Source organism: Heterocephalus glaber, unplaced genomic scaffold (genome assembly GCF_053883595.1).
Source record: "Heterocephalus glaber isolate CG9 unplaced genomic scaffold, H.glaber_assembly_v1.0 deba00001465, whole genome shotgun sequence".
NCBI classification, from domain to species: Eukaryota; Metazoa; Chordata; class Mammalia; order Rodentia; family Bathyergidae; genus Heterocephalus; species Heterocephalus glaber.
The window spans coordinates 1,066,757-1,089,103 of record NW_028258312.1 but is presented as its reverse complement, the minus strand read 5'-3'; the positions used below and the strand labels follow the sequence as shown (position 1 = coordinate 1,089,103).

The 22,347-nt window shown below is 40.3% G+C and overlaps 1 protein-coding gene across 1 annotated transcript in view; it reads left to right on the top strand.

The window, feature by feature from the left end:
- The window catches only part of Ube2d2 (ubiquitin conjugating enzyme E2 D2), a 71,675-nt gene extending 52,802 nt beyond the window's left edge, over window positions 1–18,873 (top strand). Inside the window, exons 3-7 of the mRNA XM_004841843.4 lie at window positions 6,977–7,008; window positions 7,090–7,167; window positions 7,256–7,361; window positions 16,039–16,132; window positions 17,217–18,873. Of these exons, the coding sequence (XP_004841900.1) occupies window positions 6,977–7,008; window positions 7,090–7,167; window positions 7,256–7,361; window positions 16,039–16,132; window positions 17,217–17,262 (356 nt within the window). The 3' untranslated portion in view covers window positions 17,263–18,873. The remainder of the gene's footprint in view (window positions 1–6,976; window positions 7,009–7,089; window positions 7,168–7,255; window positions 7,362–16,038; window positions 16,133–17,216) is intronic.
- The last annotated feature ends 3,474 nt before the right edge of the window (window positions 18,874–22,347 follow it).

Here is a 22,347-nt window from a genome sequence, read left to right as displayed (position 1 = left end):
AAATTTAATTACTGTGTCTTTCTGTCTGTCCGTCTGTCTATGTCTTCCTGTGTAGCATAGGCTGGGCTCCAGTTCATGGTGATCCTCCTGTGTCCACCTGCTTAGTGCTGGGATTACAGACCTGTGTCACCTATTAATTACTGTTAAAAGAATGTTTGGCTGGAAGTGGTGGCACAGGTCTATAATCCCAATACTTGGCTGAGGCAGGAGGATCACCCTATGTTCAAGGCCAGCCTGGACTATATAGCAAGACCCTATCTCAAAAAAGAAAAAATGCTTGATCTATCACATAGGGACATAAAAAGCATAAGTGGATAACTAAATGCATTTTCATCATGTCACTTTTTTGTTATAAGCTGTCAGAGTTTAATCTTCTGAGGAGAAAGAAACTTTAGCCAAAATGAAACTTTTAAAATCCTTTGACTGTCCTAGTACTTACTCAAATCCCTTAGTAGCACATTATTGATATTTAATGTAAGAATACAGTGGGAAAAAAATAAGGTGGAGACTGCTGCTTTATTTTTAAATAGTGTGAAGATTTTAGAGTATATTCAATCTTTTTTCCACTTTCTTCAGTGATCTGGTAAGCAGGAAGAAATATACTTCCAGAAAGTAGTAAGCTGACGATTTATTGGTCATATAACCTGCTTCATTTTCTTCTGTTTTGAACACTTGGAAAAATGACTCTATTGAGACATTCAAATGTAGGTCTCCAGGTCCAGGGATTTAGTTCGGTGGTTCCAGTGCCTACCTCACAAGCTTGAGGTCCCGAGTTGGTTCCCCGGTAGCAAAAAAAAGAAAAAAAATGTAGATCTCCAGGGATTTAGTCTGAAAACATATATTCTCACCATCCCTTCTAAACTCAAAAATTTTTTTTAAACTAAAAATTTTATTCACAACACCAGAGAGTAATTATTGAACTCAGAACCTGATATTTAAATGTACATAGCAGATTATAGCTTTCAGTCTGTATAATGGTTTGACAGCATCAAACCAAGGTAGTAGTGGGAGTTTGGCTTATGTTTGTTTACTATTAAAATGGTTTTCGGTGTTCGGAGCACAGTTTACTGGTAGATTACTTGCTTAGCATGTACAAGGCCTTGGAGGGCACTGGCTTTGTGTGGGGGGGCTGTATGCATTTTTGTTTTCAGTGGCTCCTAAGATTAATCCTTAAATAAAATAAAAGCTGGGGCCAGAGATTTGGCTCGGTGGTTTTGACATCTGCTGCACAAGCTCAAGGACCCGAGTTTGATCCCTGGTACCAAAATAAAATAAAAGCTTATTTTTAGCCAAGCGTGGTGGCACACACCTGTAATCTCAGTACTTGGGAGGCTGAGGCAGGAGGATTGCCGTGAGTTCGAGACCAGCCAGCACTACATAATGAGTTCAAGGCAAGCCTGAACTAATAGCAAGACCCTGTCTCAAAAAAAATAAATAGGGCTGGGGATTTAGCTCAGTGGTTTCACTCCCTGCTGCCCAAGCGCAAGGACCCAAGTTCGATGCCCGGTACCAAAAAAAGATAAAAGGCTTTTTAATATAAATGATCGTGTAAGCCCGGGCATCATGGCACACACCTGTAGGTGGCTGAGGTAGGAGGATTGCTGTGAGTTCAAGGCCAGCCTGGGCTACATAGTGAGTTCAAGGCCAGCCATAGCAAGAACCTGTCTCAAAAAAAAAGGTCATGTAAATATAGTAATATGTTAGGCTTATGAAGTGGACAAGTATTTATTCAGTAACTATTTCTGGAGTTGTTTTTACTTGGAACCTTTAGTAATTCTCAAAATATTTACAAAACCATTGTGATCTGATACAGGTTAGATACTCTTACCTCCTTCTCTCCTGTGTTGTATTGTGTTTTGTTTTGTTTTCCTTCCATCCTGGAGATTGAACCCAGTGCGTTTACCCCGAGCTACGCTCCCAACCTTTTTTTTTTTTTTTTAAAGGCAGAATCTTGCTAAATTGCCCAGGTGTGCCAGAACTTGAGGTTCTTCTGCCTCATCTTCCCAGAGTAATGAGATTATAGGTGGTATGTTAGCACCACCCCTGGCCCTCCTAATCTATATTTCCACTTAAGAGAGCTAGGAGTCCAGCAGAGTTCCAAAGGGAGACCTGTCAGTAATTCCAATAGGTATTTGTATATTAAACAGTTTGACCAAATTCTTAAGATGTATGTATTCATTTATTTGGTGCTGATAATTAAATCCAGAGCCTAAAAATGGTAAGTCTTGGCTCTACCACTCATAACTCCAGCTCATTTAAGTTTAAATTGTAGTAGGTCTTCAGATATTCTCATTAATTAATTCATATAATGAGTTTTAGTTTGTCTTTTTCTGCTTCTTGTTGGTTCTATATATTTTAAGTCATTTTTACAAGAGCAGTAAATGTAACTGGATCTCAACGTTAGCACTTTCTTCCTTTTTCCTCCTATTTTAAAGACAGTCCTCTAGGGGCTGGGGATTTAGCTCAGTGATTCCGATGCCTGCCTCACAAGTGCAAGGACCCAAGTTCAACCCCTGGTACCAAAAAAAAAAACAAACAAAACCAAAGACAATCTTCTGTATGTGTATTTGCTTAACAGTAAAGACAAAATGTTACCCTTTGAATAGGAATGGATTTTTTTACTTAGAGCTTTGATGCCAGTGATTGGGGAGGGTGTTTTTTTGTATGTTTATTTTTGAGACATGGTCTTGCTGTGCAGTTCAGGCAGGCCTTGAACTCACTATGCAGCCCAAGCTGGCCTCAAACTCACCACAGTCCTCCTGCCTTGGCCTCCCAAGTGCTGTGATTATAGGTGTGCACCACCACACCATGATGCCAGTGAACTATGTTTAGTTCTGTTGTAGTATTAAACAGATCAAGACACAATATATGGAAATATCACAGTGAATCCCATTAATTTGTGTACCACCCCTTATACTGGGGATTGAACTCAGGATCTTGTGCTTGCCAGGTAGGCACAGCGCCACCGAGCCATATCCCCAGCCCATATTTGTACAGTTAATATTTGTGTTGGTAATTACAGAAAAGAAATGATTTATAAACTAAATAGATATGAATTACAAATGAATCTATTGATGTTGCTTGTAAGAGGGTGGTGATCATTTTCCATCTTTTATCAGGAAGAAAGATATCCTTCCCATAATTTTTTTTTTTTAGAGTAGGAAAAATTTATTGAGAGAAAGATAGCTTCTGTCTAAGAAAGACAGAAGGAGGACTGGAAAGTGGGTTTCCCCCTCCTTCCCATAATTGTAAATGTTCTTGTTGCTGGCTTGTCAGCATTTCTGTGCCAAGACTGTTGGGGATTCTATGTTGTCCCACAGTACTTGATAGATTTTGATCCTAGAGCATAAAATATGCTTTGTTTGCTATTAGGAAGAATAAGGGAATCAAAAAAGTGTTTGACAGTTACCTAAAAACTTGTTCAGATTTAGGGGTGGAGGGGTAATGTCGATTGAATGCTAGCATCACTGCATGCTAGACTAACACTCTACCACAGAGCAATATTCACAGCACCACACCCATGCACACACTTATGTGCACACATACAAATACGTACTTTTTTTTTTTTTTAATCTTGAGACAGAATCTCACTAAGTTTCCCAGGCTAGCTTCAAACTTGAACTCCTCCTATCTCTGCCTCCCTCATATGGGAGCTGGTCTAATTCACTATGCATGTCTGGCTAGATTTTCTTAGTATTTACATAAATCTGATGGTAGAGAAAAAATGAAAAAGAGCTGGGCGTGATGGTGCACACCTATAATCTCAATACTCAGGAGGCTGAGGCAGAAAGATTGCCATAAATTAGAGCCTAGCTTAGATTACATAGTGAGTTCAAGGCCAGGTTGAACTACATAGCAAGACCCTGTCTCAAAAAAAAAAAAAAGGAAAGAAAATATACAAGGATCGATCTTGAAAAGGCTAGAAAGATTAAGCAAATGATTAATAGAAAATTTAATTTTTAAAACTCTTTCTGTATTTTTATGATTTGAATGTTTTCTCATTTATTGTCTTACCTGATACTTAGAATCCTGAGTAGGAATGCAGTTTAATTAATATCCTTCCAATTTTAGCCATTGATTTTAATGATATAAAAGGATTAAAAGAGCAAGACTTAAAACAGGCCCATTGCCTGGTTGGTCATCTTTTTGATTAACAGTGTTTTTAGCCATAGTATAAGGGTTGTTAACTCTCATTATTAGTGTATTTTGTTTACTCAAATTATAAACATATTTGTGACTAAAACTAGAAGGCTGTTTCCTTAAGCAAGACATTAAAGGGATTTTAGAGCACTTTCATTGTGATTTAAGAACCAGTCTTAGTGGCTCACAATGGCTTTTTTTTGCCTGGCATGATGGTACAGACCTGCTCATAATCACAGCACTTGGGAGGCTGAAGGAAAGAGGTTCGTATGTTCAAGGCTGGCCTGAACAGTTTATATTAGGGAAGTTCTGAAGGAACTTTAGGACTTGAATTGACATCCCACTGAATTTTTACAACGGCTTCTTAGTCTTCACATTTCTGCCTGTGTCAAGAATTGGATGGTTGGGCTGGGGATTTAGCTCATTGCTGCCACCGCCTGCCTCAAAAGCACAAGGTCTCAAGTTCGATCCCTGGTACCAAAAAAAAAAAAAAGAATTGGCTGGTTTGGGGTGTTTGTAATACAGTTTTAGTGATAAATTCCCAAAGTTTGCTCAGGTCCTAGGATGAATGTCAAGTGGTCAGTAGCTTTCTTATAAGTGAAAACTCTGGTTTTAGATCTCTGTGCTGTATGTAGTAGTAGCACCATCTTAGAAATGGAACAAGTACCATTTTCTACAGTTAAAAGTGGTTTCTTAGCTGCATGTGGTAAAGCATACTTGTAATCCCAGCACTCTGAGAGGCAGAGGTAGGAAGATTACAAGTTTGAGCAAATCCTGGGTAATTTAGGACTTAGCGAGCCCCTATCTCACAAAAATTAAAGGCTAGGGATGCAGCTCAGTGGGAAAGCCCTGGGTTCAATGCTCAGTACTCCCAAAAAAGAAAAAAAATTCCTTATTAAACAAATGTATAACCAATCAGAATTATCTGCAGCATCTGTCATCAGGGTTGAGGTTTCAGTTGATTTTCAGGGTTTTTTGCAGTGCTGGATGTCAAACCCAGGACCTAGCATAAGCTAGTCAAGTGTTCCACTGAGATATACCCACAGCCCTGATGTTTTCTTTATATAGGAGGAACCAGTAATTCTAGAAACTTACACTAGTACTCTTACAAATTTTTCTCATCATTAAACCAGTCTTTCCCAATTTGACCATCATCTAACCTTAACTTTATAGTTCTGCCCTATACCAGCATTAAAAAGGAATATATTATATGTAACTGTGTTGAGGAAACAATTTACTCTTGGAGTAAGGGAATACTGGCTTAAAAGTAGCTCTTTGCAGGGCTGGGGATTTAGCTCAGTGGCACTGCCCCTGCCTTGAAGTGCAAAAAAAAAAAAAAATAGTAGCACTTTGGGCCTTGTGAAAAAGTTCATCTCCTTGAAATGAACTGTCAAGTTGCTTTTGCCAGCCTTACTCCACCCCACCCTCCCCCTCCCTAGTACCAAGGTTGAACCTAAGGCCTTTGTACTGAGCTATATTCCCAGCCATTCCAACCCCCTTTTTGAGATAGGGTCTTGCTAAGTCACTAAGTTGCACAGGCTAGATTTGAACTTGTAATCCTCCCACATCAGTATTCTAGAGTGCTGGGATTACAGGTGTGTACCACCAAAACCCAACTCCCAGTACATTTGTTTCCTTGTTCTGGGTTTTGTTTTATTTTGATTATACTCAGGACCTTGCACTTGCAGGTGCAAGCGTGGTGCCACTAAGCTATATCCTTGGCCTTGTTTGTTCTGTTGTGTTTTTTTTTTTTAATTGAGTTTGTTGGTATATTTTAGGTAGACAATACAGTGACATTCATCATTGGGAATTTGTACTTTTACATGACATATCGTGGTTCTTACTTTTCTCATATTTTTTCCTTTCCCTTCTTTCCTTTCCCCTACCCCTCCCAATTCCCCTTCCCCTTTAGACTTTTTCTTCCTATTTCACATTATCTATTATACATCTTGATCCTTATTTACACTTTCAGTTTCTCACACCAGAGAAACTATTCGGTATTTATACACGTGTGTCCTATTTATTTCACTTAAGAGTATGGTCTCAGTGTGCATCCATTTAGCTATAAATGTCTCTAGTTTCTTATTCTTAAGGGCCAGGGATTTTCCTCAGTGGTTCTGCTGCCTTCCTCACAAGCACAAGGTCCTGAGTTCAATCCCCGGTACCAAAAAAATATATATCATCATTCTTTATGGCTGAATAGTACTCCATTTTATTTAAAAACCACAACTTCTTTATCCAGTCTCCAGTTGATGGGCAATTGGGCTGTTTCCAAGTTTGCTCTGGTTTTTGAGACAAGGCCTCACTATGCAGTCCATGCTGGCCTTGAACTTACTATGTAGTTCAGGCCAGCCTCAAACTCGTGATGATCCTCCTGCCTCAGCCTCTCAAGTGCCCAGCTCCAAGTACTTTTAAATTGACCATCTAATTGGTGTTCTAAGTCTTTCTAGTCATTTTTGTTTTGTTTTGTTTTTTGAAGCAAAACATTTATTGGCTTATTTATTTATTTATTTATTTATAGTACCGGGGGTCAAACTCAGGACCTTGCGCTTGCAAAGCAGGCGGCGGAACCGCTGAGCTAAATCCCCAGCCTATTGGTACATTTTAGGTATACATACAGATAATACTCATCATTGGGAATTTGTACCTGTACATGATATGTCTTGCCTCTCTTTCTAGTCATTTATGTCTCTTCAGACTCAGTTAGGTTCCTCATCCTGCTATAGTCATTATCATACTGTTTAGGAATGAGCTTGACTAGATGAAGGAATAATAAAAATGGTACAAGAACAATATGGATAACTTACATAGTGATTTTTTTCTTGTTCTTTTTCAGTGTTCCATTGGCAGGCTACAATAATGGGACCAGTAAGTATTCAGGTTAATTTTAGAATTAAAAGCTTTTGTCATTCACTCATTTTAATCCCCCCTTTTTTTTATCATTGACAGAATGACAGTCCCTATCAGGGTGGAGTATTTTTCTTGACAATTCATTTCCCAACAGATTACCCCTTCAAACCACCTAAGGTAATTGGAGTATGATGGTTTCTTTTAATGTACTGTGTGATACTAATAAACCAATTTACAAAAGGTTTTTTTTCTTTCTTTTTTGTAGGTTGCATTTACAACAAGAATTTATCATCCAAATATTAACAGTAATGGCAGCATTTGTCTTGATATTCTACGGTCACAGTGGTCTCCAGCACTAACTATTTCAAAAGGTAATAGATAAGGGATTTGATATGAAACTGTGGCTTTGCCGTAAAGGTTTTGTTCTTTTTTTTTTGGTACCGGGGATTGAACTCAGGACCTTGCGCTTTAAAGGCAGGCGAGGAAGTTTTTGTTCTTTTCTGTTTTGTTTGTTTTCTTTTGTGTTTTTCCTGGATATTGAACCTAGGATCTTCACATTGAGTTACATCCACATCCCTTTTTATTTTGAGACAGGGTTTTGCTAAGTCGCTGGGTTGTCTGGGCTGGGCTCAAACTTTTTCTTTGGTACCAGGGATCGAACTCGGGTCCTTGCGCTTGCGCAGCAGGCAACGAAACCACTGAGCTAAATCCCCGGCCCATGGGCTCAAACTTTTGAGTCTCCTTCCTCAGCCTCTTGGAGCACTGAGATCTCAGCTGTGCACCACCACACCTGTGTTCCTTTCAATAGGAAAAATTTCTCCTAGTGAAAAATAGATCTTTTTTTAAAAAAAAGCACTTTCTCTTAAACCTGAAATAGACCTGCAACAACTGGAAAGAGTTGGATTTTCGAGCATAGGTATTCTTTGGTGTGGTGACTAGTTTACTGTGCTACTCAAGAACAAGCAAGAAAAAAAAAAAGAACAAGCAGGAAGGTAGGCATTTGGTATGAATGTCTTTTTAAGAGCAAAAAGTAGAAACCACACCATGCCTGGCTGGCAAGCGCAAGGCCCTGTACTACAATTCCCAGTACCAAAAAAAAGCTATAAAAAAGTAGAAACCAGACGTGCATGCCTATAATTCCAGCTGCTTGGGGAGGCTAAGGCAGGAAGATCACAAGTGTGAGGCCAGCCTGGACAACTTAGCCAAATCCTATATTAAAATAGTAAATGTGGGCCAGGGATTTAGCTCAGTGGCATCGCACCTGCTTTGCAAGCAAGCACAAGGTCCTGAGTTCAATCTCCAATACCAAAAAAATAAAATAAGACAAGCACTGGTGATATAACACAGTGTGAATGAGGCCCTGGGTTCATCCCCATACCACACACACACATGCACGCACGCGCACGCACGCACACACACAGAAAAGTAGAAGGCAATTACTCTTAATGAATGTTGTCTTACATGTTGATGTGAAATGGTACAGCCCTTCAGCATTTATTCTCAGATGAAATCACAGGTGGATTAAAAAGCAAGCCATAAGGAACATTTTTTTAAAATGAACATGTATTTTTTAATAAACATACTAGATCTCAACTTTCTAATCTGAAAAGTGATGAAAGAAAAGAACATACTAGGTGTGCCTTCATAAAAAAATGAAAGCAGTTGTTTAGAAGAATAAAGTATGATAATGGGCTAAGTTTATTTTTGTTTGTTTTTTTGTGGGTTTTTTTGGTACTTGGGGATTGAACTCGGGTCCCTCCCCTTTCGAGGCAGGCAGCAGCGGAACCACTGAGCTAAATCCGCAGCCCTGGGCTATATTTAAAATAATGAAGATCCTAAGTCATGAAAGAGATACCCAAATTCCAGTAGTTAAATGGACAAAAAGGAACCAAAGAATAAAGAAAGGCTGAAATAAATTCCCATATTTCACTTTTTTATTTTTTATTTTTGTGGTGCTGCGGATTAAACCTAGGGCTTTGCACATGCTAGGCAAGCATCCTACCACTGAGCCTATCCACAGACCTCCAGTTTTTACCCTTTTTTTTGTTTGTTTTTGGTACTGGGGATGGAACTCTGGACCTTGCGCTTTCGAGGCAGGTGCCGGAACCACTGAGCTAAATCCCCAGCCCTAGTTTTTACCTTTTTTTTGATACAGGGTCTCACTGTGTAACGCAGGCTACCCTTGATCTCATGGTGTTCCTCCTGCCTCAGCCTCCCTAGTGCCAGGATTATAGGCATGCACCACCATGCCGGGCCTTAATAAGCTCTTTTAAAACAGAAGTCTAAATGCTGGTTATGTACATTGAAATGAGCACTAATATACTATAAGCAGAAATACAGATTTGTAGATCCCAGGATGCTGCTTATATTGAGAGACTTAGTCATCCATCCCCTTTTCATCCAGTAATTCTGGTTTCATTCATTCGTACTAAGAAAACAATCTCAAAAGCCAAAAAAGGGCAGGGGCGGGGTTATGCAAGTACATTTGTGGGCAGCCTTATTATTACTGAAAATCTGAAATTACTTATGGAGGTCCAACAGTAGAAGTAGTTAGAAGTCAGTTCTTGCCCACACATTTAAGAGTATTGATCCTTACAGCTAGTATGGGGAAATGCTATGAGAAAAAAGAACCAAAATTGTATATGTTATAAAGTGAATTATTATAGAATAGTATGTTAAATGGCTAGAAATAGACACGGTGAGTTTTGATAGTGGGTATTGAATTCTGTTGTTGTGCTGTTTTGTTTTTTTGAGTCAGGGTCTCACTTTGTAGCCTAGGCTGGCTTCGAATTTGTGACAATCCCCCTACCTTAGCCTCCCGAGTGCTGGGATTGTAGGCATGTGCCACTATGCCTGGCTTGGGTAGTGAACTTTGGTATATGAAAAGTATTTTTCTATCTACTTGTAATTTTATGGCTTCTTTAATGAATATATTCAGCCTAGAAGCAACATAGTCTGAGGTAAAGAACAGAATGTTGATTCTGAGTTCAATTGCATATGTAAAGATTCAGCTGTACCTCTTATTTTACACTCCCCACTAACCCCGTACTGGGGATCGAACAAGACCTGGTGCTTGCAAGGCAGGTGTGGTGCCACTGAGCTAAATCCTCACCACCTGTACTTCTTATTGAATGAGACATGAGGCATATTAGCTTCTGAATTCTTTAGTATTTTTTCTGTAGAATAGGGATGATAATAAATATTCATTATTACTATGAAGACAAAAGAAATAAAAATGCAGTTAACTGATTTTTTATAAGTACTTTAATAACTGGGAAAGGCACAGTTGTCAAAAGTGTTGGACATTTGTCATCTTGTAACTTGAATGTTAAAACTTACATACTATTACAATTAATTTTTTCATTTGATTTGGGTTGTTTGTTTCTTTGTTTCCCAACAAGGTCTTTGTATGTAGTCCAGGCTGGCCATGAACTCAATATGTATCTCAGACTGGCCTCAAATTCAGGGAATTCCTCCTGCCTCGGCCTCCCTAGTATTAGGATTATAGGTATGTCCCACCATGCCTGGCAGTTTTTGTTTTCTTTAAAAAATTAATTATGCCAGGTTTGGTGGTGCATGCCTGTAATCCCCGCACTCAAGAGGCTGAAGCAGAAGGATCACCACAAGTTTGAGGGCAGCCTAGGCTACATAGTGAGTTCAGGGCCAGACTAGACTATATAGCGAGACCCCAACTCAAAAAAAGAAAAGAAAAAACCTCCACAGCTGGGCTTGGTGGTGCACACCTGAAATCCCAGCACTTGGGAGGTTGAGGCAGGAGAATCTATGTGAGTATGAGTCCGGCCTGAACTACATAGCGAGATCCTGTCTCAAAAAAACACAAAAAAGGGCCAGGGATTTAGCTCTGGTTTCAACGCCTGCTGCGCAGCAGGCACAAGGACCGAGTTCGATCCCCAATACCAAAAACAAAAAAACTCCTCCGTATCATTAAATTAAAATTTCTAACTGGTGTGGTGGCACATGCCTGTAATCTCAGCACTGACACAGGAGGATTGCTATGAGCTCATGGCCAGTCTGAACTACATAAGAGACCCTGTCTCAAAAATTAAGATAAAATTTCTGAAGGCTTAGGCAAAAATAACAAACCAGAGAATACTTTTTTGTGTTATTTTGTTTTGTTTTTGTTTATTGAGATAGGGTCTTACTATACTATGTAGTCTAGGCTGGCCTTGAACTGATGTTCTTTTTTTTTTTTTTTTTTGTATTAAATTCTTTTATTGGGAACTCATATTCTTGAGTGCTGGAGTTACAGACACATGCCTTCACTCCTAGCCAGGAAACCACATTTTAAAAAGTTTTGAACAAAATAGTTTTTTTGTTTTGTTTTTTAATACTGGGGGATCACACTTGGGTCCCTGCCACCATGGGGCAGCCGGCAGAACCACTGAACTAAATCCCTGGCCCTGAACAAAATAGTTTTCAAAACAAGTGACCTTTTTCTTTTCGAGAGTCCCTTTCCATTTCAGAGTTTGCTTGAGAAAATATATGTATACCTAGTCTTGTCATCACCTTGTCTGGTGTGGGTTGTCTTGGTTTCTCTTTGTTCCCCAAGTGTCAGTAGAGATGTATTTTTTTTGTTTGTTTGGTTGGTTTGGTTTGGTTTTTTTTTGGTACTGGGGATCGAATTCGGGACCTTGCGCTTGCGAGGCAGGCACCAGAACCACTGAGCTAAATCCCCGGCCCAAGTAGAGATGTAAATCTAATGAGACCAAGAGAGCTGAAATTGTATGATTGTGTATGGGGCATGTGCTGGACAGCTGAAATTGTTGCCATCTCTTTTTTTCTTCCCCTTGTCATGCCTAGGGTTGCCTTACTTCTGTGTGTGATGTTAATTATCCTTCAACATTATACAGTCTGTCTTACGGGCAGTAATTTTGACCTGAATTCCCCTTCCCCATGAATTGAACCCTGGGGCACCCACACACTATGCAAGTGCTCCACCACTGAGGTGGATCCCAGACCCCCTTTGAGAAGGGGTGTTGCCAGGTTATCTAGGCTGCCCTCGAACTTGAGAGCCTAGGTGTCTGGCATCACCTTTTCTTTCCTGCTTTTTGATAATGTAGATAGAACCCAGGGCCTCGTGCATCCTAAGCATGTACTCTACCACTGAATTCTTCCCTCGCCTCCCCCTACGTTGAAAATACATGTTTTGGGCCAGGGATTTATTAGCTCAGTGGTTCCACTGCCTGCCTAGCAAGTGGAAGGACCTGAGTTGGATCCCTGGTTCCAAAAAAAAAAGAAAATACATGTTTAGGTACCTAAATATACCGAAAACTTAAAGAAAGTGAGTAATTGTACTATAAAACCACTCAACTTATATTTTTAGAATTAAAAATGACTGTCAGTTATGACACTAAAGAAGATAAGTATAAACAGCTGGGTGTGGTGGTGCACACCTGTAGTCAGCACTTAAAGAGTATGAGGCAGGGGCCGGGGATTTAGCTCAGTGGTTCCAGCGCCTGCCTCGAAAGCAGCAGGACCTGAGTTCGATCCCCAGTACCAAAAAAAAAAAAACCGAAAACAATTTTGGGCCGGGGATTTAGCTCAGTGGTTTTGCTGCCTGCTGCGCAAGTGCAAGGACCCGAGTTCAATCCCCGGTACCAAAAAAAAAAAAAAAAAGAGTATGAGGCAGGAGGATTGACATGATTTCGAGGCCAGCCTGAACTACACATTGAGACCCTGTCTTGAAAAGAAAAGTATAGGGGCCGAGGATTTAGCTCAGTGGTTCCACCTTCTGCCTCGCAAGCGCAAGGACCCAAGTTCGATCCCCAGTACCAAAAACAAAAACAAACAAAAAAAAGTATAAACTGGTGAAGAATGTATATGAGTGAAACTTTATTCAATGAAGAACCTGTGCAGTTTGTAGAAATAGAAGTTAATTATGTTTACAGAGGAAGAAAGTATAATACATAATAAGCCAACATCAATTTTCCGTAAATTGGAAAAATTCATGGAATCCTTTCTCTAAGAATCTTTTCAACAAGTCTAATCACTAGCCCACTTTCCTTTTCTAGAAAAGCTATTTCTAAAAAAAAACCGAAAAGCTGTTTCTTTAAAATTTATCTTTGAACTGGGATGTAGCTCTGCAGTAGAGTACTTTTTATGTTGAGACAGGGTCTCACTAAATTGTCCTGCCTGGGCTTGAACTTGAGTCCTCCTGCCTCATTTGTGCACCACCACCCTTGGATAAATTTATGCTTTAGATTTTATGGGGTTTTGTCTTTTGTTTGAGACAGGGTCTCACTGTTTAGTTCAGGCTGGCCTTGAACTCACTGTATAACCCAGGCTGGTCTCAAACTTGCAACAATCCTCCTGCTTCAGCCTCCTCGGGGCTGGGATTACCGATGTGCACCACCATGCCTGGCTAAAATTTCTTTATTATAAAATAAATAAGAATTTATGTGTGTGGGTTTTTTTTCTTCTCAGTACCAGGAATTGAACTTAGGACCTTGCAAGGCAGGCACAGTGAAGTAGAGGGAATTTGTAGTATGTACTATCTTGGCAGTATTTCTAACTTTTTTTTTTGAGGCAGGGGTCTCCCTTTGTAGTTCAGGCTGGCCTGTGATCCTCCTGCCTCAGTCTTCCTGTTGCTGGGAATACAGGAGTGTGCCACCCTGGCCACTCCTGGCTCAGTATTTCTAACTTCAGATGACTTTTACTCTTATCAATTTGATAGGTCAGAGAAGTGTCTTCTTTCTGTGGTCATTAACTTTCATGGACATTCAGAAATCTGTAACTCCTTGTTGTCATTTCTAGGAAATATGGGAGATCTTTCCTAATTGCTGTTAGAATGTTATTCTGACAATGAACATCAGGTGATGACACCTGACAATGGGAAGAAAAGATGTTTGAGAATGCCATCTGCCAGAATTGTAGACAACAGGAATGAAGGAATAGAGCATCTTTCCTGATGTTCCCCACCCACCCACATATAATTATAAGGCAGAAAAATAGCAGTTTTTGTTGCCAAACTGAATGATAAAAGAGCACGTAAACTTTTTATTCATCTCTCAGAAATCCTTGGTCTTTGTAGACTAGATTTGATAAGAAAATGAGTAAATCCAGGGCTAGGGATTTAGCTCAGTGGCACCAAGCCTGCCTTGCAAGCGTAAGGTCCTGAGTTCTATCCCCAGTATGGGGGGGCGGGGTGAGTAAATCCTTTTCCCTTAAATTTGGTGTTTTTAGGGGCTGAGGATTTAGCTCAGTGGTTCCACCACCTGCCTCACCAAGCGGAAGGTTCTGCGTTCGATCCCTGGTACCCAAAAAACCAAATAAATTTGGTGTTTTTATAGTACAGAAGGCTCAGTCTTTGCCTCTTGGTACAGAACATAAGTGAATTGAGTTTTGTTAGCGTCAGAATAGAAGGTTTTCAATTTATTTCATTATGTCAGAATCTCTTGAACTTAATGTAGCGACCTTGATCGCTGCTTTTGAATTCAGTAAAGAATATGTAAATTAATGACAGATTTGAACAGGAGAAACTACGCTATTAAACTTTGTCTTCTACATTCTAGGTTATCACTGAGAAAATGATTTAGATGAGATCTAAATCATCACTGAAAAGACTTCGAGAACCTAGTAGTAGTATGTTGCAGCCTCAGTCATTAAATCTCTGACTGTCCTCATACAGAGGCAAGCAATGGCCTTTATAGAATGACTTGGACTGAATTCTTTTTTTTTCTTTTTTTTTTGTGGGGGGAGTACCTGGGATTGAACTTGAGACCTTGTGCTTGCGCAGCAGGTTGGCGGCACCACTGAGCTAACCCGCCCCCGCCCCGCCCCAGCCCTTGGACTAAATTCTTTTCAACTTGGCTGGGGATTTAGCTCAGTGGTTTCACCACCTGCTGCACAAGCGCAAGGTCCACAGTTTGATCCCCGGTACAAAAAAAAAAAAAATTCTATTCAACTAAAAATGAAACAAAGCCATTGTATCTTGAGATGGCACTGCCACTGAGAAAAACAGTGTTTGTTGGATCTCAAGATTGTCATTTTTGCCGAAGATTAGTAGTAGTAGTGATGGTTGTTTTTGGAATTTTGAAAGCCATTTTCCTCTGAATTTGGGCTTCTGAAAATTGAATTTTACACTCTGATAAATATTCTTGGTCTAAGACTTGGAAGACTTGTTTTGTTTCTTTTTTTGTGGTACGGAGAATCAAACCTGGGGCTTCGTCTTTCCTAAGCAAACACTCTTATCACTGAGCCATACCCCCAGTACAAGATAGGATTTCCTGGGGCCAGGGATTTAGCTCAGTGGTTTCACCACTTGCTGTGCAAGTGCAAGGTCCTGAGTTCGATCTCTGGTACCAAAAAAAGATATGGGTTTCCTAATTCTATTCTATTTTCTAATTCCTGTTCCAGGGCCAGTAAACAAGTCACTTACTGTGTCTGGGCGAGTTCTTTAGGAGTTCAGGCATAGAGAGCCAGTTATACTCGTCTTACACATGGCATAATCATGAACCTTTGAACAAAGGGGTCAGTTCTTACCTGGGAGACTAAAATGTCATTCATCATTAACTTTCTGCTATTTGTTTTCTTTTTTTCTGGTATTAGGAATCCACCTCAGGATCTTGTGCTTGCCAGGCAGCTGTAGTGCCACAGAGCTACATCCTTGACCCTATTTTTTTCATTTTAATTTTTATTGACTAGATCTGAAATCTGTTTGAGATTTTTGTTTTGTTTTTTGAGACAAGGTCTTGCTGTGTAGCCCATGCTAGCCTTGAACTCATGATGACCCTCTTGCCTCAGCCTCCCTAGTTACTGGGATTACAGGTGTGGGTCATCACACCCACGTTGTTTGATCTTCTTAAAATCTCTGATGTTTACTGTTACTAGTCACTACTGCATAAATAACCCCCTCCTCCCATACTAGGGATCGAATCCAGGTTATTGTGCTGGCCAGACAAGTGCTACACCACAGAGCCACATCCCCAGGTCTCAGTAGGTTCTTAGATTTTCTCATGTGTTGCCATCATGTTTCTGTCGACCTTTGTTTTTTATCCTCTACTAATTTACACATTTTTTTCATCCTAGTACTCTTGTCCATCTGTTCTCTGTTGTGTGATCCCAATCCAGATGATCCTTTAGTGCCTGAGATTGCTCGGATCTACAAAACAGATAGAGAAAAGTAAGTATGGGCTCTAGATAACAAAGTGTCTATGGTGGGATAGAGATGTTTGTCTTAAATCTTTCTTAATCTAAGAACTGACTGTGGACCAGATATTTAAAATTAAATCTTTTTTTTTTTTTGGTACCGGGGATCGAACTTAGGTCCTTGCTCTTGTGCAGCAGGCAGCTGAAACCACTGAGCTAAATCCCTGGCCCTGGTACTTTTTTTTTAAGAACTAGATTAATCAAACTGGATGTGGTAATCCCAGCACTTGGGAGGCTGAGGTAGGAGGATTAACATGAGTTTTGAGACCAGCTTGGGTTACATAGTGATTTCAACGGTGGCCAACCTGAATTGCAGAGCAAGAGGCTATCTCAAAAAACAAAAAAACAGGGCCAGGGATTTAGCTCAGTGGTCCTACCGCCGCCTGCCTCGTAACCTCAAGGTCCCAAGTTTGAATCCCGTACCAAAAAAAAAAAAAGGAAAGATTAATCACGTATATGCCCGGAAATGCTAAGATTTAATCACAATCCTCTATAAATTGCATTTATGGAAAACTGTTCTACATTTTACAGGTCTTTCTTACTATAATTGAGTAAAGGCTTATTAGAAATTCCAGTTAAAAATGACTTTCTAGGAGCTGAGTGTGGTGGGACATGTCTGTAATCCCAGCATTCAGGAGGCTAAACTAGGAGGATCACCATGAGTTTGAGGGCAGCCTGGGCTACATAGTGAGACCCTGTCAAAAAAACAAAACAAAGGGCCGAGGATTTAGCTCAGTGACTGCATACCTGCCTGGCAAGTGCAAGGTCCTGAGTTTGATCCCTGGTACCAAAAAAAAGTAAAAAACAAAAAAAAGGGCCAGGGATTTAGCTCAGTGGTTCCACTGCCTGCCTCGCAAGCACAAGGACCCGAGTTCAATCCCCAATACCAAAAAAAAAATGGAAAAAAAAGGGAAAAAGAAAGAAGAATTAATTTCTGGGATGTTTGCCTCAGTGTCCTGGGGTTTTTCTCCTCAGGTTACTAGGTGAGATAGTAAAATCTGATGCTTATTGACTGACTCATCATCTGTGTTAAGCTAAGCTTCTCTTTGTGTGTACAGGTACAACAGAATAGCTCGGGAATGGACTCAGAAGTATGCGATGTAATTAAAGAAATTATTGGATAACCTCTACAAATAAAGATAGGGGAACTCTGAAAGAGAAAGTCCTTTTGATTTCCATTTGACTGCTTTCTATGAGCCCACGCCTCATCTTCCCCTGTGCACATGTTTACCTGATACAGCAGTGCTGCGTGTTGTACATACTTGGAAGCAACAAACTAGAAATACTGTACCAACATTGCCTCCTAGCAGAGAAGTATGTGTGTGACAAGCCAGTTCTTCAGGCGTAACCTAGGTGTGAGACTAAAAAGCTTTCCATATTGACTTAAATTTGGATAACAGCAGTGTGTGACGGGTGGTGGGTACGTGTGTGCTTGGATGGGGAAAAGCTCTACTGGCCTGTAGATGTTTTTAAGTGGAATCCGTTTAAACTCAAAACAGTTATGAAAAGCAAGGCGAAGAACATGAAGCTGTTTCTGTATTCATTCTATTCCGAAGGACCTACAACTTAGGTGAAAGTTATGACCAACCAGATTAAACTCTACCCACATCCTGTGTTTTAAGGTCTAAGTTTAACTGGTCAACATTTAAATGGAATGGAGCTATTAGTACATAAAGTGTGATGGGCTTTGTTCCCAACTCTTTTACATCTCTCTTCCCCTTCAGCCTTTGTCCTTTCAGCCCCTTTCTCTCCATATTCTTTGGTTTATATGTGGTTTCTCAGTTAATACATAGCTAATAGCTCTTATTTTTCTTATGTTTTTAACTGCTTAGGTCTATTTGGATGTAAGGGTGAAAATTCATTTGATAGAAATACTTGTGTATATTTAAAGACCCAATTGCTCCTCTGGAGCTTGTACGTTCAAGAATGATTAATCTGTGTAATAAACTGATTACTACAGTCATTACATTTAATTTTGTGTGAATAGGCTTTTTGATTTTAAGAACTTTGTCTAGCTGAGATTAGTGGTGGATTTTACCCCCACTCCTGAAATGTTTTCATTTATACTGGTTCCATTTCAAAATCATGAAACAGTTCCGGTTTACATAGTAAAAACAAATCTTGAGAGTAATTTTATTGAACCAAGATAGAGACATAAGCTTGAAAGCATTTTCATAAAACCTATGCTTGCAGCATTCTGGGAACATGACTGTTAAACTAAGAAATTTCCTTTATTAATGAAGCTAAGCTGCATTTCACGAAAATCTTGTCACATTCCCTTGGTGCATAACATAAAAACACAAAGGCATTGCTATTTAGTAAGTTAAGCCTCTGTGATTGTTATTAGAAAAGAGCAACTTTGACCAGACCTGGGAAACATGAGCACAATCTTGTATTGGAGAGTCTACATAATTACTTTGCACTAACATTTGCAAGGATGTTCATCCAGTTTTAAATTGTATTGTATGTGGCTTTTTGAAGTCTTCCCTTGACTCTAGTAAAATGTAGTTTGAAACTTGTAAACAACTGTATTTGCCAGAAACATCATTCATGTGAACTAGGCAAGTTACCGTTTTTCTTTTCCTAATCTAATTGTAAACCAGGCCAGCCTGAAGGCCATGGCTGATGGTCTGTAGCCGTCAGGTTCTTTAAAATGCATCTTTACACTCTTGCACAAAAACTAAGGAATAAATGTCCATTGCTTTTGGAGTTAAACTGGTCCACCTTGTCTCATCTCTTAATGTCACTGTTCCTCCATCTCACACTACCTATGATATAACCCAAATGCTTCTTACACTTTTGCATTCTGTAGCTACTGGCTGCTTGTAAGCATTTTGAGAATGCTTATTAGCATTCTTGACCTTGCAGAAAAGGTTTGACTGTTAACAGTTGTGGGGAGTAACCAGGCATGGTGGCACATGCCCAGCACTTGGGAGGCTGAGGCAGGAGGATCACCACATGTTGGAGGCCAGCCTGGACTACAGAGCAAGATCCTGTCTTCAAACACGCACACGCACGCACTTGCAAACAGTTGTGGGGAAAGGAGATAAGATTATATTCTACCCTAAAATCCCCCTATATTTTCAGTATCATGGCCAGGTAGAAATTCTTTTTATTTTGCTTTTGACATGGATTCTCACTGTGTTGCCAGGTTGGCTTTGAGCTAGAAATACTTTTTTTTGGTACCGGGGATCGAATTCGGGACCTTGGGCTTGCGAGGTGGGTACAGTGCCACTGAATTAAATCCCCAGCCCTACTTTTAAGACAGGGTCAGGGCTGGGGATTTAGCTCAGTGGTTTTGCTGCCTGCTGCGCAAGCACAAGGACCTGAGTTTGATCCCTGCCCCCCCCCCCAAAAAAAGGGTCTCGCTATATAGTCCAGGCTGGCAGTCCTCCTGCCTCAGCCTCCCCAGTGTTGGGATTATAGGCACATGCCACTACTCTGACAGCTTGAGCTCAAAAATGTTCTTGCCTCAGCCCAAATAGCTGGGGTTACAGACAGGAGTCACCACTCCCATCTTTGAAAGCCCACCACACACACACACACACACACACACACACACACACACACACACACACACACACACACACACACACACACACACTGGGTCCTAGAGGCTGAACCCTAGGGCCTTGTGCACGGCAGCAAATGTTGTACCAGTAAGCACCCCCAGCCCATTATTTGTTTGCTTTTCATCTTATAGCCAAGCCAGTTTACTACCACTTACTAGGTAATACTGTAGATAACTCTCAAAAGTGCCATTTTTAAAATTTTGAGCCGGTGTTTTGCGAAGTTGCCCAGGCTGGCCTCGAACTTGTGATCCTCCTGCCTCAGCCTCCCAGAGTACTGGGATTATAGGCATGTGCCACCATGCCTGGCTCATAGGAGTACTCATAAAGTTTGTTGTTGTTGTTGCTTTGTTTCTTCCATAAAAATCATCATCCTGGTGTGCAGGTGCCAAATGAAAGGTTTGGATGGTCACAAATAATATTAGGTCCTTGAATGCAATTTGGCTTGCCCATTTGAGTACGAAGCTTTTGGTCCAGTTGTGTGCATGTGCCTTGTCCAGAATGAAGACTCAGTGAGGGAAGCCACTTTTTCCCCTGAAGGAAGTTGCACCAAGGATCACATTGTTTGGTTTTAGAGTTTCAGCCTTTGTCATATGTATAAGCTATTTTGTAACAGCCTTGAGTATCTTGGTAAGGCAGTGATTTTAAGGGAAAGTCAGTATATGGATTTCTTTTTGTTTGCTTAATAGGAACATTTTTTCAAGGTGTAACTGTAGCCATCTCTTTTGGTAAAACCAGTTCATTTCAGATATTTGCATGTTCTCTTATTGGCCAGCGGTCAAGGATGCATTGTCCTGCCAGTTTCTGCATTTGAACTAGAACAAAGAGTTGGAAGGGATGTAGAGGTGAGGAGGGGCAGGAAGGTGTAGAGAGAAGAAAAATGCATGGTGAGAAAAGGACTTTCCCCTGTCCTAGTGATAGAAACATTCCTTTTCCATTTCCAACTGTTAGAATATTCCACTTTCTGAATAATTCTTCTTTGCCTCAACAAGTTATTTTGAATCTTAGGAAGCTTTTCAAAAGAAATGGTTATTTCTAAGTTACAGTTAGAATTTGCCTATTAACTGTCCCTTGTCTGCAAATAAGATGAAATTCTGGTTTTGCCTTAATGTGCTGTATAGCATCCCTTAACACTCAGTGGTAAAGGTTTTTGTGATTTGTTTTGTTTTGTTTTGTTTTTTGAGACAGGGTCTCACTTTGTAGTTCAGGCTGGCCTGGAAGTCACTAGTCCAGGCTGGCCCGGAAGTCTCAGTGATCCTCCTATCCTCCTGCCTCAGCCTCCTGAGTGCTGGGATTACAGTATGCACCATCAAGCCTGGCTCCAGTGGTAATTTTAACAGCAGAACTTCCTTCTGTTCCTGTGTCTTCTGAATTGTGAACACATCTTCCATTCAAATCAGGAATAAGTATTACCTTTATAGCAAATTGTCATTAGAGTTAAGGACCTAGCTCCTTTTAATTCCTCCTTTTCCCTTTATGAAACACTTTATTTTATATGATGGGTTAAATAGACTTCCTTTGGCACTCTTAGGGCCTCGTCCTTACTCAGTTTTCCCTTGTGTTGTGCAGGTACTTAGATAAAAACTGGCTTTCTCCATGGACCGGGGATTTAGCTCAGTGGTTCCGCTGCCTGCCTTGCAAGCGCAAGTACCTGAGTTCAATTGCCGTTACCAAAAAAACTAGCTTTCTCTAAATTCTTTTTACACCCCACTAGTACAGAAACCTTCCTTTAAAAGCCTTTATTAAAAAATAAAAAGCCTTTATCTGGGGGCCGGGGATTTAGCTCAGTGGTTCCGCCACCTGCCTCGAAAGCACAAGGTCCAGAGTTCGATCCCTGGTACAAAAAAAAAAGGGGCTTTATGTGGCTGGGTGTCTTTGCACACTTGCTTGTAATCCCAGCATTTGGGAGCCTGAGGCAGGAGGATTCCCGAATATTTAAGAAGTTCAAGGTTCTAGGCCAGCTTGGGCTACTTAGCACAACCTTGTCTCAAAAACAAGCCTTTCCCTGGCAGTACAACTTCGATCCCCGGTATAAAAAAAAACAAACGGAAAAACCCAAAAAAGGGAATAGGAAAAATGAACAGGGGATCACGTTGTTAGGGTTAATATTTATGAAATGGCTACTTCATGTTGCCATATTTTACCTTAGTATAGGTGGGAAAGCTCAAATTTGGATTTAAGGCTTTTGGCCTTTTGAGTTATGTAACAAAACCACCAATCAGCTTTGCACTTTCTTAGTGACTGCTCCTGGGTTGGTTGAGGCAAAGTCAAACTTGTGTATGCCAAGTGATCACTTCCCATCTTTGAATTATTTGTGGAGCTTTATCTTGTCAGGGGCACAATGTAATCTTCCCCTTAGCAAATAACTATATGAAGACCTTAGTGCTGAGACAGCAGTTTAATAGTGGTCTTCATTTTAATCTCTTAGGTGGTATTTGTAGAAGGTCTTTTCCAGGCTGGGCCACCTTAGTGCCCTGCATTGTACTATGAAAGCAGATTGCTCACTTGTGAAAAAGCAAGAAGCACCACTAAATGTCCAGCTAGGCCTCTTTTTCAGGGAGTAGCAGCAACAGAAGCTTTGGTGAATGTACTTGTTCCCTTTTAAATGTCTGAAGAAGTT